The sequence below is a fragment of the Cryptotermes secundus genome, unplaced genomic scaffold (assembly GCF_002891405.2).
Source record: "Cryptotermes secundus unplaced genomic scaffold, Csec_1.0 scaffold688, whole genome shotgun sequence".
Lineage (NCBI taxonomy): Eukaryota > Metazoa > Arthropoda > Insecta > Blattodea > Kalotermitidae > Cryptotermes > Cryptotermes secundus.
Genome location: NW_019725012.1, coordinates 763223 through 780308, shown reverse-complemented (window position 1 = coordinate 780308; position 17086 = coordinate 763223). Strand labels below are relative to the sequence as shown.

At 42.1% G+C, this 17086-nt stretch overlaps 1 protein-coding gene across 7 annotated transcripts in view; it reads left to right on the top strand.

Moving 5' to 3' along the window:
• The window catches only part of LOC111863230 (Down syndrome cell adhesion molecule-like protein Dscam2), a 407724-nt gene that overhangs the window by 130120 nt on the left and 260518 nt on the right, over positions 1-17086 (top strand). For all 7 annotated transcript variants that reach the window (XM_033750977.1, XM_033750976.1, XM_033750975.1 and 4 more), the window contains exon 3: positions 6979-7311. In XM_033750977.1, coding sequence (XP_033606868.1) covers positions 6979-7311 — 333 coding nt within the window. The remainder of the gene's footprint in view (positions 1-6978; positions 7312-17086) is intronic.

Genomic DNA, 17086 nt, shown 5'->3' with positions numbered 1-17086 from the left:
TTAGAATTCATCGTCCTATATGACGAACACAGATTTTAGTCATTTTAGAATGAAGACATTATGGCATGCAGTACAATAGTTTAACGTGCATAAAGACACCTGAAGATGGCACATTAGTGCTGAAACATGTAGTGTGGAAGTGAAGAATAAGGTGAAAAAGTGTATACACTGTAAGACGGTTACCATAAACCGTAGACTGAGAGTGTTTGAGAACAGGGTGCTGAGGAGAGTATTTGGACAGGAGGTTGAAGATACATACAAACATATAGAAAATCTATTGCATCCATGATAGATGTTTTACTTCAAATTATAACCTATTTACTGAATCACTCGTATTTATATTTTCAAGCGATCTGAAGTTAAAAATATCTGCTTAAATTCGACGGGTTCTTGCCCACGGTTCCACATAAAATCAGTTCCTTTGTGCGTTAAAAAAGCATGGACTTATTAATGCGTTTTGCACGCAGCAGTCTCGCGAATTTGTTTAAAGCCATCTCGGCTCGTTTTCAGATATGCAATCAATATTCCGTTCATGGTGAATTTGTAATATGAATATTTTTATTGGAAGCAAATGCGCCAGTCCCATGGGATCGCATGAATGAATTCTTTGAATATCGTCAACTCGATAATCAAATGAGAAAACCCGCTTCCGAAATTTCTTCGTGTTTCAGTAAAGATTTCTTCAGAGCGGCCTCCGTAGTCTAGGGGTAACGTTCCCACCTCATGATTCAAGGTACCCGAGTTCAAACCCGGCGGAGGTCGTGTAATTTTTAAGGGCGGAAAAAATCAGGGAACAAGTCCTCCGGGAGGGACTTTAAGCCGTGGGTCCCGTGTCATAGCTTTACGGCACGTAAATGAACCTCATATCTCCAAAGGAGGTCACTGAGCCAAATTCAAGGACATTTCCCGCCCAACAGTAGTCTCTAACGCCTCTGGTAGATGGGGAAGCATCTAGATACCGCTGAGCCAGTAGAGGCCGAACTCGCTGGCTGAATCGGGACTGATGGTACGCACCAGTACCGGTAGGATATAGAGACTGGTAGAATATCACAGGGGGACGTACAATAGATCGAACTGGTCGCGGTGTACGGGGAAACCCACCCCCTCCAATAATAATAATAATAATGATTTCTTCACGGATTCCAGCACTAAAGCGAAATACTTTCGATGTTTTTGGATGTTCACTGTTAACGCTAAACCCTCAAGGTATACATTTTAACCCAAATTGTCGTAAATCCGAAATGGCAGAAAAATCGACAGCAGTTGGACTAAAGGCATGGATATTGTTAGACATTTCTTAGAATTACTTGGGTTTTGAACTTTTCCATCGTCCATACACGACATTTCGGAAACTATGTCTGCTTCCGTCCTCAGATGAGTGTGGAAGACTCCTACTCAGTTGGGCCCCTTAGAGCTAACCTCAATCACTATTTGTTCTGCTCTCTGCATGTTATGATGAACATTTTTTGTGAGGATAATTAAGTCCATATACAATGTTGAATGTGAATTGTACGTGTCATTTCAGTCTGAGCTTTATTACAGCAAACGTCATTAAGGTAATTTATATTCCTGTACCCAACATCATTTGTTTTAATGAAGCTTGAAAAATAAACATGACACAATATGAAACATAAAACATTACCAGGAACGACACCCAAACTATAATTATTATCAATCTAATGTACCCATTTTGCCTAAGAGCATAGTCACGTAACTATGAATCATCCTATCCATATATCACAAAATAATTTCCCTGTCCTTGTATCGCCATTCATGATTAAAATTATCCATTACGAATGTTAGGATTAAAAGGCATGAAATTGTACATCAAGATTTCCATAAAATAGCACTACCACAATTGCTTTAAATAAAAATATTATTATATTCACATGGATACCAAGCCGTTGCCTAGAAATGTACACACGGTCTAGCTCAGATATTCTGGCATTTAGGCCACACGCCACAATATCTAATTGCAGACATTTCTGGAACTTCTTTCAATAAACTTAAGTTACAAGAAAATTCATAGTAGATTTAAATTCAGTAAGGTAAATTTGTGTAAGGCTGACAACCTTACCGCCATCTGTGAGTCTAAAACATGTGGGAGCCTCGACGTCTCACAACGCTATGGGCCTCCACGGCTTGTTACAGGGATAACTGTAATATACTTCTTCCCTATAATACGAGTAATTTTTAGGATGTTTCGGTACGTTTGGTAGAAACAAACAGGGAATGTAGAAGCAGGGAATTGACACGCTACACGCGACTCAGCATCTTACGAACGTAAAGGTCCAACAACTCCATCCGGCTAATTGCACATCATTTGCATGAGCTAATAAAATGGTGAATTTAAATTGTGTGTACAGGGCACGTTAATCTCTCAGACATCCTGTGATTAAGCGTAGCCAACGTAGACGGATTTTATAGCTGTTAATGTTGTCGTCAACATAATAGAAATTCCGAAGTTTTCGTTCCGAAATTTACGAGTCCGTACACACATTGAAGCTAGTGAATTCGGTGTTTAAGATACACGGTAAAGCTCTCTCACGCATTTGACGAGATTGCTTTGGGTCTTCTTTCTAATTAATGTATTTGCAGTCATGTGAGTCATTTCGGCCTTCTCGGAAGCATGCTGGACCAGTACTAATGTTTTTATCTGAGAAATAACAATTATATAAGAAAGGGAAAAATAAAAAAAAATGAAAAGCAATTAACTTGTTATGGACACCCGAATTTTGGATAACTCACGTAGAGAGCCAGAGAGAAGTAGGAAGTAGAAGTCTCCGAGTTGAAGAATTTTTATATATGTTTATAATTAAGACCATCTCTAATTTCAAATAATACTTTTATGGTTATATGCTCCAAAAAGAAAATAAACGGAATTATTTTTCTAGTTGTATAAGGTAAAGCAATCCCTGTAACAGTCCATGGAGACCCATAGGGTTGCAAGACGTCGAGACACCCACATCTTCTAGACCAGGCATGTCCAACTTCAGACAGGTTGTGATCGACTTTTAGTGTCAAAACTGCCAGTGATCTACCACCCTCTCCTATCGCCGTACCTCTCTATAACAAAAATATTGCTAAAAATAACACGACACATGATGTTTGTTTTAAAAGCAACGTACATTGAAAGTACAAACTACTTTAATACGTATTTTCCCTTCAGAATCTGAATATAATCATATTATATAGTACAAGTGAATTTAAATGCTTTTAACGTATAATTTCCTTATAGGCCTATAAGATCGACCAAAAATCATCCCGCGATCGATGCGTTAGACATGCCTGTTCTAGACAATCGGCCCACAGATGTTGGTGAGGTTGTCAGCCTTACGCGCCGGTCGTCTTTTACCCCCAGAAGATCCCTCGTACTCATTTCTGCTAGAGACTGAATCGACCCCAGGGCCATAGTGTGGCTGGAAAGATTAGATAAATTGAAAAGAATCCGTTAACCTCATTGGGAATCGAACCCACGTCCTACCGTCTTGTAGCATAGTGCCTCAACCAACTTCGCTACCGCGTGTTCTACCTCGTTACTTATCAGTTTAATAATATTGGTGGCTGGTTTCATTATCTATATGACTGTTGGAAGTTTCAGGTTGCCATGTTGACATCTTGTGTTAGTGCAATCTCGACAAATGGCCACTGGCCACTGGCCACCGACAGTTCATTGCCAACATTCTGTTAGGTACTTCTCATTTTTCCGAGGTATATTATGCATGTGTGAAATTAAATCCAGGATTGCCCTGGCAAAAGCTGCATTTAGCAAGAAGAAGAATCTTTTAACCAGCAAATTGGGCTTAAATTTGAGGAAGAAACTAGTGAAATGCTACATTTGGAGCATAGCTCTGTATGGGGCTGAAACATGGACACTTAGGACAGTAGATCAGAAACATCTGGAAAGTTTCGAAATGTGGTGTTGGAGAAGGATGGAGAAGATCAGTTGGNTGCGATTCGAGATTAAATACACAATTCATGCTCGCGTAACTGGAGCCGTAATAAAAACAAATTGCCTGAAATCAGTCCCAACGTTGTTTATGTAAAACATGACTTTCAATGGACAGTGCCCAATAAAATGTCCCTATAAGTCTGTTATTTTCACAGATGTTAAAAGACTCACAGGTTTCGAGAAATAGAGCAACTGGCTCAAAATCGGAATATAGTACAGGCAACAGGCAAAGATGCGAGTATTAGAGATATCGCCTCTGTGGTCTAGTGGTCAGAGTTCCTGGCTACAGTTCCAGCGCTCCAGATTTTTTCTGAGAAGTAGTGGGTCTGGAACGGGGTCCACTCAGCCTGGTGAGGATAATTGAGGAGCTATTTCAAGGAAATAGTGACTCCTGTCAAGAGAACCGTGATTAAGAGCCGTGGGGATCAGATGCGCTGACCATGCGACACCATCTATCCGGAAAAGTTGGCACTAACTTCGCCGACAAGCGGAGGTCGCTCGGTCGGTATAGTTCGCTTGCGGACTGAAACCACGGAGTTTGTTTTATTATATAATCTGAAATGAAATCTGGTAGCGACAGCCATGATAGTTAATAGGACATCTCCCAACCGTGCTCAACACTGTTACTTCCTGGCGTAAATGAGACCAGTTTATAAACTTGCTCTTCAAAGATATTTGCTCTTACTTATAATATAATTTCACGAAGTTTACTCATTTCCTTGATGTGGTATTTTCATAGCTTCATATATGAAGGAAGTATTCTTACCGAAACTATTAACTACCTCTGCCTTAGGAACATAACACAATTTGTTAAGTTGAGCTGCCTAAATGAGACATATCCTGATCCTTTAAAGCTTCTATTTATAGGGGGGTTTTTTATTGCTAGTCGTGTGGGACTAAGTCCCTTGTACTGCGGCCACTTCTGGCCTATTGTACCAGCCCCAGGTGATAGGTGAGGGTGATTGTGGAGCAATTGGTGGAATGAAGATTGGCAGGGGAAACAGAAGCACTCGGAGAATACCCGCCCCAGAACGACTTTGGCCACCACAGATCCCACTTGACCAGACCCGGGGTCGAAGCTGGTCCGCCGCGGTGGGAAGCCAGCGACTAACCGCTTGAGCTATGTCTCGGCCCTATTTAGAGGTAACTCTTATTTGAAACCTGTGTTGATATTCTTGGTTATATGTCAAAATGAACTGGTTTCTTTCTGTATACTGTAGCGTGTACAGCCGATACTATGCAACGACTGCGAGATGAGCAGATATACCAGAGCCATTACTAGGTAACAGTAACAAACACATCTCCAAAGTAAAGATCGTCACGGAACAGTAGAGGTGTTATTGGAAACGGTGTTTTCTTAGGTGGTCCGTGCCGAAAGGCTACAAAACTAATGGATATTACTAATCCCGTGGTCAAGCATACGACCGTTTAAGTGACTATACTGTCGTTGTAGCGGAAGTTACTAGAAATAGGGCGTAATCTGCTGGACTGACGAGGCCCTGCAAATATTTTATGTACATTTATTAACATGTTTAACATGTAAAATGTAAATATTCTTTACATTATTATAAATATCTCACTACTGCAGACAATGACAGACCCATCCTCTCGTCAGAAAGGGCGCCCCACAAAAACAAGACCGTAACTGTCAAACAGTAATAAATATCGGGTCGACATCAAGACTGAATGATTGACTGACTGACTGACCGACCGTCAGTCGCAATGTGGCTTTGACTTTTGACTAATCCCGTGTGAAGGCGGGGTCGAATACCTCCACCGTGACCCTGCCAGTCGTAGGAGGTGACAAAAAGAGAAGTCTCAAATCTGAGACAGTAAAATATGGTCACGAGCCCCACGGGGATCGGACCCGAGAATGACTGCGCTGGCGAGGGCCAGCATAAATTGTGAACGATAGACCCGCCCTCTCGTCAGAAAGAGCGCCTCACATCAACAAACCCGCAACTGTCTGACAGTAATAAAAATGTAGTCATAAGCACCAGATGGCTGTTTTATTCCAAGACAGGCTGGCTGACTAACCGTTGGTAGTAATATAAGGTTGGAAGGGAGTCGCTGTTCAGAGAGGACTTCGAGTCCGAAATCAGAGGAATATTCCTTGTTAGAAGCCGTTACCAGGCAACTACTAATAAAGACTCTTCCGGCTGGAAAAGACTTCTAGTGTGCTCTAGAGTGTGGAAATTAGCGATGGAGCTACAGTTAGGTGGAATTACTAGTTATGGGTTAAAGTGGTCAAAAAATTGAATATTCAATCCAAAACCTTCATAGAAAATACCGAATTAGGTAAATACGCTCTCAGCTCTGATTTGAGAGGTCTTTAGATACAAAGCCCAGATCGAAATCTTTCGTTGTCTTCAAGTCTGTCTGGGGACTACCAATGTTGATAGTAGGTCCATGGGCAAAGTAGTCGAAGTTACGACAAAGATTCAAAACTTTTACGTCCTGTGTACAAATCAGACTGCAATATTATTTCTAAGTTTTCCTTTTAGTTCTACCTTTTTGTCTGACTACATTTTCATTCTAGTTAAATATTTTCACGCGTATGTATGACTATAGACGGGGTTTTGATTGGTGACTCGAATTATTGACCACTTAAATGTCGTTAACTACAAATAATATAATACTATCGCTGACATCCACACTCTATAAACCACTACATGCTAAGTATTCTCCAGCCTGCATTGTCTTCATTAGATGTTTTCTGGTAACGGCTTCTAACAGTGGAGATTCTTCAGCTTCACGTGCTCAAATCATCTCTTCACAGACTCCCGTATAGAACTGACTGAGCTCTAACTTTCCGTTGCTTATAACATTTCGGCACGGACAAAATAGAAAACACATCTCTTTTGATTCGTTCCTTGTCTGTTGGTTCGAGTACGTGTTTACCAAGTCGTCGCCCATGTCGCGGTCGTTACATAGCGACGGTTCTATACGCTATAATATGAGAGATATATCAGTTCTGTGGAATCAGACAAAAGCCATACAAACCTTGTATCGTTTCTTTGTTGCAGAAATTGAAGTGAATGCGGGGTCTCTTTACGACACTCAGGGCCCCGTTTTTGTGGGTGAGCCTCCTCCTAAAGTAGAGTTCACTAACTCCAGTGGTGGGCGTGTGGATTGCTCAGCCCGTGGCAATCCGGAACCCACGGTCGAGTGGCTCGGACCTGACAACTTGGCCGTAACTTCCATCCCTGGAATCAGACTAGTGCTCAATAACGGCTCAATCTACTTCCCACCTTTCGACGCCGAGGTGTTCCGCCAGGACGTCCATTGGGCCGTGTACAGGTGCGTCGTAGCCAACAGCGTCGGCACCATCATCAGCAGAGAGGTCACTGTCAGGGCAGGTAAGACCCACAGATGTAATGACGTTCGACAAATTTGGCAATATCTAGTAAAATATTGGGGAATATAAATGTTGGTTATACGTTCGTATTCTCACACACTTGACATAAATACCTTCAAAATAATAATTTTGCTATATATTTTGAGAAATATGGTCTCTCTAGCATCAAACGAAAAATAGAAACTGTAAATCTTCAAGAAATGCATCCTGTTGTGTTTTAAAATTACTTTTAAAAGTGTTCCTTTCGTTGCGCTGACCACGCGACACCCTCTATCCGCTAAAGTTGGCTCTAACTTCGTCGACAAGCGGCAGTCGCTCGGTCGGTATATTTCACTTGCGGAATAAAACCACGGAGTGTCAACACAAGAACCATCAAAACTCGCACACATTTCACTGTGAAATAATAAGTTTATTGGTCTTCTAGTATTATCTCGCGCTACAAGTTTCATTTCCTAAAACCAACATCGGACGGTACATTTAAAGAATTTGTTAAAGTATTGAATTGCGCTCTCTCTATATATATATGGTCTCATATAATATAAATGCTTACTACTATACGTGACACCCTCTATCCGCAAAATTTGGCACTAACTTAGCCGACAAGCGGCGGTCGCTCGGTCGGTATAGTTCGCTTGCGGACTACAGGCCACGGAGTATTACTATATGTATCTGGTATCCTATTTAGTTAACATATTCAGTCATGTATCTGAGATTAGTTTAAGTAAAGTTTTCTTTTTTGTATTCGACTATAAAGAATGTAAGATTTGAGGTTTTCATGGCGGTGCCTATGAAGAATGACGTCATCTGGGTTGCAGACATTAACATGAGTGCACATGTGGATACACCTCGTCGACTTCAATATTCGTTCACTGTAACGGTATGTCAAATCATTTACGTACTGCCGTGTCCCCATTGAAATTATCGGTTATCAAATGCTTTAATTAACTTGTTATGATCGGAGAATCTGATTATCGTGGGAGGTTCTTCCAATGTTGGATATCATCAGTGTTATCACCCAGAACTGCACAGAAGGGAAACAGAACTGTACGAGTGGAAATTAAGTTCATTTTCTGTAACCGATTTATTTCAGTGTTATATTGTCACGTGCCTGAGTGATTATTGGTAATCAATTATATTGAACACTTACAGAACGTGACTAAATTCTACTCAGTCTTCACTAGCCGTTGCTTACTAGCGGCTTCCAACGGCAGACGTTCCAGAACTATCCCCTGCCTCAGTTACCAGCTTCTCATTTCTCACAGCTGCAACTCTCAACTGACTCAACCTACCACTCAAAGTCACAGTTAATTTACGACTGGCGGTTTGCCGTCAATCAGTTCTTCTCGGCGTCGAGCCCCTTGAGGATCACGACCACAGATTTGTGTTTGCAACTCAACCCTTACGGTAATGAACCTTATGTATAACATCCTCTCTGACGAGAAGATGGTTTTGTTTCGTGAATATGGTTGGCTTTTCTTCTAGTGTACAGATCGAACATATGGCATGTTATTGAAAATTCTTCAAAAGTCAAAGTCAAAGTTATGCTACGACCGACGTTCAGTCGGTCAGTCTGTTTTGGAATAAAGGGCCCGACTGGGGTTTAAAACTAAATCGTTATTGCTGTCAGACACTTGCGGGCTTGTTAATGTGGCACGCTCTCTCTGACGAGAGGACGTGTCTGTCGTTTTCCAGAGAATTCTTCAAAGTCAAAGTCACATTGCGACTGACGGTGAGTCAATCAGTAAATCTTGGTGTCGAGCCCCATCTAGGGCTCATAACCAGATATTAATTATTACTGTTTAATAGTTACGGTCTTCTTTTTGTGCGGCGGCCTCTCTAATGAGAGGACGTATCTCACTTTTGATATGCTGCGCGGTCGTTCTCGGGTCCGAGTCCCTTGGGACTCGCGACAATATTTTACTCTCTCGAACTACTAGTCCTCGTTATATATCCCCGGCACGGACTCCACAGAAAACGTTTTTAATTATTGCGTGTACTTTCGCTTACGTGGAAGCAACATTTCCACAGAGCCGTTCTCTATGAACGGCTGTTATACTGTCGCCTGTTTATACAGCCGTTGCGTGACACTGATTCTGCATATCATAATATTATACCAGGATTACTCAGAATCAAATCAATTTGTAAAATTGGGTGTAACGCCATGTAAGTCAACCGACGTTAAGGAGGAACATAGGCTTCATATTCAGATTCGAGTAGTGAATCAAGCAAGAAACCAGCAAGAAGCACGTGTGAAGCTCTGGTTCATGATGGAAGCGAAATATACCTCCGAAACTTTAGTTGAATCGCAACGGTCTACACGGAGTTATATCCCAGAGGATACATCTTTCCATTATCACCGCTGTGATAACCTCAAATCCTAGAATTGTTGAAATTCGGAAGGAACAAAACCTCAGGCCTTATTATGAGAGCCATCATGTTCACCTCGGGGTATGGGTAATTTCCTGGTTCTGTAGCTCCCAGTCTCTTTCTTGGTAGGCCAGTATCTCTGTTGGTGTAGACTATAGCGGAAGGCTGTCTGTGTTGCCCCAGCGTCATAGCTCCTTTGCACTTGTTTTACCCGCTGAACTCCTCATTACGTCAGTTTATCTTACGTGGCATATATTTCCATATCTCCTCATTTTTCTTCTTTTCTAACCGCAGTTTATGCCGGTCACGGTAGCCGAGCGGTCTAAGGCATGTACTGTCTTCGCTCGCTTGGAAACCGGGATCGTGGGTTCGAATCTGTTTCCTGTGAGGTACGAACTGAATTCTTATATATTATTCTTATACACTGCCGGTCACGGTAGCCGAGCGGTCTAAGGCATGTACTGTCTTCACTCGCTCGGAAGCCGGGATCGTGGGTTCGGATCTGTTTCCTGTGAGGTACGAACTGAATTCTTATATATTATTCTTATACACTGCCGGTCACGGTAGCCGAGCGGTCTAAGGCATGTACTGTCTTCGCTCGCTTGGAAACCGGGATCGTGGGTTCGAGTCCCACTCAGGGCATGGATGTTTGTGTGCGCTTTTCTGTGTTTGTCTACAAGTAGAGGCCTTGCGACGAGCTGATCACTCGCCCAAGGAGTCCTACCGTATGTGTAAGATCTAGAAAAACCGAAGTTAACGGAGTTCATGGAGGTAGGCCTAGGCCCACTGGGGCTGTAGTGCCAAGGGAAAAAACCCTGCAGTTTATAGCTTATATAGTGTTACAGAAACAAAAAATACTGACATATATGAGATATTCGACATCAAAAGTACATCATATAAAATATTTATATAGTTTATACATAATATGTATTGTGTATATAGCATATACTCGTATATGCTATGTACAGTTTAGGAGCTGGGATAGTGAAGTCGGTATAGCAACTGGTTACGGGCTGGACGACCAAGAGGTCAGAGTTCGAGTCCCGGTGGAGTCAAGGATTTTCTCTTCTCCACGTCGTTCGGACCGGCTCTGGGGTCCACCCAACCTCATATTCAGTGGGTACCGAGGGATCTTTCCCCTGAGTAAAGCGGCCGAGGCGTGAAGCTGACCACTCACCTCCAGCTAGTGCTTAGATGAATATGTGGATATATACATCCATTCCCCCATACGCCTTCATGGCGTAGTGCTTAATGAGTTAGTACAGGGAGAACTTTACCTTTTTACTATATACAATTTACATATCTAAATCAACGAAAAATATTACGAAGTTTTACAGTTTAATATGCCTCTCTCAGATGTCGAGTTAAATGGATGTATTTGTCAAACAAAGGGAATATTTGAAGTACAGAAATGCACTGCAAAATAAATCTCTGAGGAATTGTAAAGAGACTGGATCTGAGATCCTTTTTGAACTTTCCGTTTGCATCTCTTGGTTTCTTGCTTGACATATTTTTTCGGCCCTGAAGATGGAGGCGATCAGTTCTTTCGAAACGTCTAGCTCTCTCCGAACTACACGGCTTTACATCATACTCATCACGTATCGAGGAGCATATCCTTCGAGCTACCATTCTCATAGCAAGGTCAGAGTGATTGTGGAATAATTCGTGGAATGAAGATTGGCAGGGGAAACCGAAATACTCGGAGAAACCCCGCCCCAGCGCCACTTTGTCCACCACAAATCCCACTTGACCAAACCCGGGACCGAACCCGGGCCTCCGCGGTGGGAAGCTAGCGACTAACTGCTTGAGCTATGGCGCGGCCCTACTTATTTACTTACTTACTTACTTACTAATGGAGCTGAGCCCTTCTTGAGGAGCCGCCAATTCTTCAGCCACTCAAGAATGTCCCAGAATTTTATAGTACCCGAAGGTTCATTACCGTGTTCACAATAGCCCTCTACTGGTCCCTATCCTGAGCCAAATCAATTCAATCCATACCAGTCCATCCTCTCTCTCTCTAAGATCCATTTTAATATTGTCCACCCACCTACGCCTTTGCTTTCCCAGTGGTCTCTTTCCTTCTGGCTTTCCCACCAATATCCTATATCCATTCCTCGTCTCCCCCATTCGTGCTACATACCCCGCCCACCTCATTCTCCTTGACTTGATCATTCTGATTATGCTTGGAGGATAACAGCTGTTATACACAAACTATATTATCCATGATTGAGACTTCCCGCGGGCCGCTGGTTATGTTCCACCGACGTGTACTCCCTGTATCCTACATAGACGGCTCTTGGAAATCCCGTTATGCCCCCCCTTCTCTGTCACCCATAATCGCATTGCTGAACCTTGGGTTTTCGCGTCCTTGTTGTTTCACAATCTGCTTATAAGTGGTTTTTATTTTCGGGAACGCTTTTGCCCCTCGTAGCTTATATAAAGATTTCTGAATGCAATTTTCTGCTTCTTGACTTTATATTCCTAAAACAGTTAAAGACGTAATTCTTTCTTTCTCCACGATAAAATTTGTTGTAAAGTTTTAAGTGTCGCTCTTTGAAAGAAAAGTGTGCTAAGGATTTTGGGCGACATTCGGTAAACACCAGTGGCTGAAGTAATTAATATTTGCCTTGCGGAAAATTTTATTTACTCGTGTTTCATGTAGCCGGTCGCGCTAGAAGAGCCGTCTAGGCCTCGCCATAGCTCAAGCTGATAGTCGCTGACTTCCCACCGCGGCGGCCTGGGTTCGATCCCGGGTCTGGTCAAGTGGGATTTGTGGTGGACAAAGTCTCGCTGCGACAGGTTTTCTCCGAGTACTTCGGCTTCCTCTGCCGATCTTCATTCCACCAATTGCTCCACAATCACCCTCACCTATCAACTTGGGCTGGTACAATAGGCCAGAAGTGGCCGCAGTACAAGGAACTTAGTCCCACCCTACTAGCAATAAAAAAGGGGAGCGGTCTAAGGCTCGTTCGCTCTCTCGGAAGCCGGGATCGTGGGTTCGAATCCCACTCAAGGCATGGATTTTTGGTGTACGTGTTTATTCTGTTTGTTGTCCTGTGTTTGGGTAGAGGCCTTGCGATGAGCTGATCACTCGTCCAAGGAGTTATACCCTCTGTAAAATGATCAAATAGAAAAAAAATCTTCGGCGCTTTAAGACATAAGAAGAACGGATTAAGTAAATGTTTCATGTAATATATGTCAGTATACATCTGCAAGGAATTTTAAATTTATAATTGAATTTTATTTTATTACCGGTTTATTTGATCAAGCACTTGAACAGGAAAATCACCGACGCCACTGCCACCAATAATTAAAGAAAGATTTACAATTAATAATTACAAGAGAACTGAACAGGGGAAGCAGATTCAAAGTCATCACAATGCAAATAACATTAAACTCCGGGTATTCATAAGGGACAATTAACCACGGGTGTTATTATACTGTCACATAGTATGTGTGACTATGGACGGGATTTTGGATAATTGCATTTATTGGCCAGATATACACACGACTCTTAAGTACAAGTAATTATAGGCCCACCGTTAATATCCATAATTCACCAATGAACACAATCGGTAAGCCTTTTCCAGTCTGCTGTCTCTTCACCAGCCGTTCCCTAGCAACAGTTTCTAACATCGGAGATTCTTCAGATTCACGTACTGAAATCTTCTCTTCACAGACTCACGTACAGAACTGACTAAGCTCTAACCTTGTCCCTTGCTTATAACATCTCGGCACTGACCACGTAGCAAACACATCTCTTCTATTATAATGTCTGGATTTGTTGCTGTAGAGATGTATATACCGCACCGCTGCGTAGCAACGGCCGCGGCGCGGTCACAGAAAACACCGTTGATCTGTTCCTATACCATTGTTGCATTCATGTCTGCTGCTGCGGGAACGTGTTTACCAAGCCATTTCCCATCCATCTTGCGGTCGTTGCACAGCAACGGCCCCACAAGCTAAAATATGTTCCACTCGCGTTTCCTTGAAAAAGCTATACATTTTCGCACAGTTGAAATATAAGCTTTTCGTGTTGTTTTCAGAATAAAAAGCGATTATTTCAGTAAACATCTTTAATAAGTTTGTCTTTAAATGGAGATGTAATATGTTTTCTGTGAGGTACGAACTTATAGTTCAAATTTATTTTTACTTTTTTTGAGGCTTCAGCAGGTTAAAGGAAGGCCTACGATTTGGAAGCCCTTGATAGGTATGGTTAGAGGAGCTGCCTAAACTAAGTATCGTATACAAGTGTTGAATTCATTTTGATGTATACATTGCCCAGGCTAGAACACGTGAGGGGGATAGCTGTCATTTATAATTTACATGTGAGCCACGTTAATAACTTGAGGAAACGCTTTACATTATAGAGGGAAGTACTTTTCTACCTTCTGTAATTGTGTATGCCAAGGTTTTACATTCTGTTAGCCAACAGTCTTCGTGCAACTAAACAAGCATCTCACAGATCCAGGCGCTCAAATTTTAATCGCATTAGCAGAGATTTTGTTGTAAAAAGGAATTCTGTAGAGAATATATTCCGTACGTCGGGTATCGCTCTGCTAGAAGAGCTACTTCTGCAATGTAATTCACGGCTCGGCCCCTACCTTTACTTCTATCCAATAATTTAAAGAAGCTGGTGTCTGTGCTTTTTAAGCTCTCCCACTGGATTTCAGGGAAGGTTAGGAACCATCTGTATAAGGAGAAAAATGATCGTAAAACTGGGCAATGCTTTGAACCAATAAATTCTTTTCGAGACAAAAATTTGAAACTGAAAACAGGCGTACTCCAGGAAATTCGAAACGACTTTCTTATTGGTGGAAAAGGAAATTTTTACGTCTCCATAGGGTATAATTTAGAATTCTTTCTAAAGCGATATATTATTAATGAGACCATGGAGACTCGACTGATGTTATAAAAGGAGCTCAAATGTTAAGGAATTTACGTTCTTTAGGCAAGTAAAGCAGTAATATTTCTTCTTGTAGGTCCTATGAGGACCATATAGACTCGATCTCGGAACTGCGGCAAATATAGTTTGGAGTTAAATGTAAAACATTCATTGTCATAACTCTTTTGAAAAACCTTATAGTATTTTTCTTGTTGGTGTATTTAAAGATCACCTTTAAGTTGTATTAGTTACGTAGCGTCGAAATTTGTGGATTTATGGATGTGGGAGGAAAAGTGAACACTTATTTTAATTTTTGTTCCTTTATCTTGCCTGGAAGGACTGAGAAAAACTACGTGTAAAGAGCTCTCCCCCATTATAAGATAATTTATATTTTACAGGAAGATGGCGACTTAAGCACTGCCTGTATGATGAAAGATGTTGAATAACTGAGAATAAAAATGCATGAAATAACATGTATGATACAGTTTTTTAGTTCACTTGGTACGTCTGCAACTAATTGGCCTATTGCACCAGCTCCGGATGATAGTTGATGAATGTAGAGCAGTTGGTGGAATGAGAATTGGCAGAGGAAACTTTAGCGGTTAGTGGATGTCGCGTGATCCGCAGAACGGATCCCCACGGCCGTTAATCTCGGTTTTCTAGACCGTAGCCGCTATCTCCTTGAAATACTCCTCAGTTATCCTCACGAGGCTGAGTGGACCACGTTCTAGATCCGTTACTTCTCAGAAAATTTGGTAGCGCCGGGAATCGTACGCGGACCTTTGGATCTGTAGCCCGGAACTCTCACCACTAGACCACAGAGGCGATCATTTTCCGTTATAACGAATGCAGATATAAGAGAAATGTTTTCTTTCGGTGTGCACTTAGGGAACAAAGTTACATTACCGTTTCATTTTTATATATTTATTATGCATATTCTTCTTCAAGCGACAAGCAGAGCGTGTTCATCTCTAAACATTTGAATATGCATGTCTTCATGTCGGCAGTGCCAACGACTCTCAACTCCAGACGGCATTGTCTAATGCTGTTATATCTTTCATCTTTATTAAAAGCAAACCAGAGTTGTTTCCTTGCTATGAACTGGCGTAGAGTGGGGTGGGGTGGTGTTTGAAGCACGCCCGTTGACTCTGCCTTAACGTTCTCGTCAGTAAACAAAACCTCTGTTTAGAATATCCTTGTACAATCTATCTTCGGTTCATTAGCTAGAAGACTGTTTTTCTTCTGGCTGATGTATTCGCTCTTACCAGCGATTCTCACGGTATGGCATACGGGTCAATGACCTTCACTATCCCAAACATAAAAATACTTTTGTTCACCTTGTGACTCACTTCCACAGGGTGATCGACGTGCTCGAATATTATCATGGGAAAAGTACGTAATTATTTATAGAAATTGTCCGGCATCTCTGGGCTATTCAGGTTGCATCTTCGCTGATAAATACAAGAAATGGCGCCGCTCCAGTACTGGGATCTTTCTTGTAAATTCCGAGAGCTCATGCGCATGTTTCTGTAAGTGCAGAAACATTTCATTGGGCATATCTCGCGTCCATGAAGTTACAGTGAATTTTTAGAAAGGATTCATAATTTTTAAGTTGATTTTTATTGGAAAATTTTGGAGAGCCTAATCAGTCAAAGCTTATGAACAAGAGAACATAAATACATTGAATTATTATTATTATTATTATTATTATTAGTAGTAGTAGTAGTAGTAGTAGTAGTAGTAGTAGTAGTAGTAGTAGTAGTAAAAGTAAAAGTAAAAGTATCCCAGTAACAGGGAGTGGAAGCCCATAGGGTTGTGAGAAGTTGAGGCTCCCACATCTTCTAGACAATCGGCTCACAGATGGCGGTGAGGTTGTCAGCCTTACGCGCCGGCCGCCCCTTTATCCACAGGAATATTCCTGGTACTCGTTTCTGTTAGAGACTGAGTCGACCCGAGGGCCATATTGCGGCTGGAAGGATTAGGTAAATTGAAAAAATCCACCTCGTCGGGATTCGATCCCGCGACCTTCCGGCTTGTAGCATAGTGCCTCAACCAACTACACTACCGCGTGCCCCCAGCAGCAGCAGCAGCAGCAGTAGTAGTAGTAGTAGTAGTAGTAGTAGTAGTAGTAGTAGTAGTAGTAGTAGTAGTAGTAAAAGTAAAAGTAAAAGTATCCCTGTAACAGGGAGTGGAAGCCCATAGGGTTGTGAGAAGTTGAGGCTCCCACATCTTCTAGACAATCGGCTCACAGATGGCGGTGAGGTTGTCAGCCTTACGCGCCGGCCGCCCCTTTATCCACAGGAATATTCCTGGTACTCGTTTCTGTTAGAGACTGAGTCGACCCGAGGGCCATATTGCGGCTGGAAGGATTAGGTAAATTGAAAAAATCCACCTCGTCGGGATTCGATCCCGCGACCTTCCGGCTTGTAGCATAGTGCCTCAACCAACTACACTACCGCGTGCCCCCAGCAGCAGCAGCAGCAGCAGTAGTAGTAGTAGTAGTAGTAGTAGTAGTAGTAGTAGT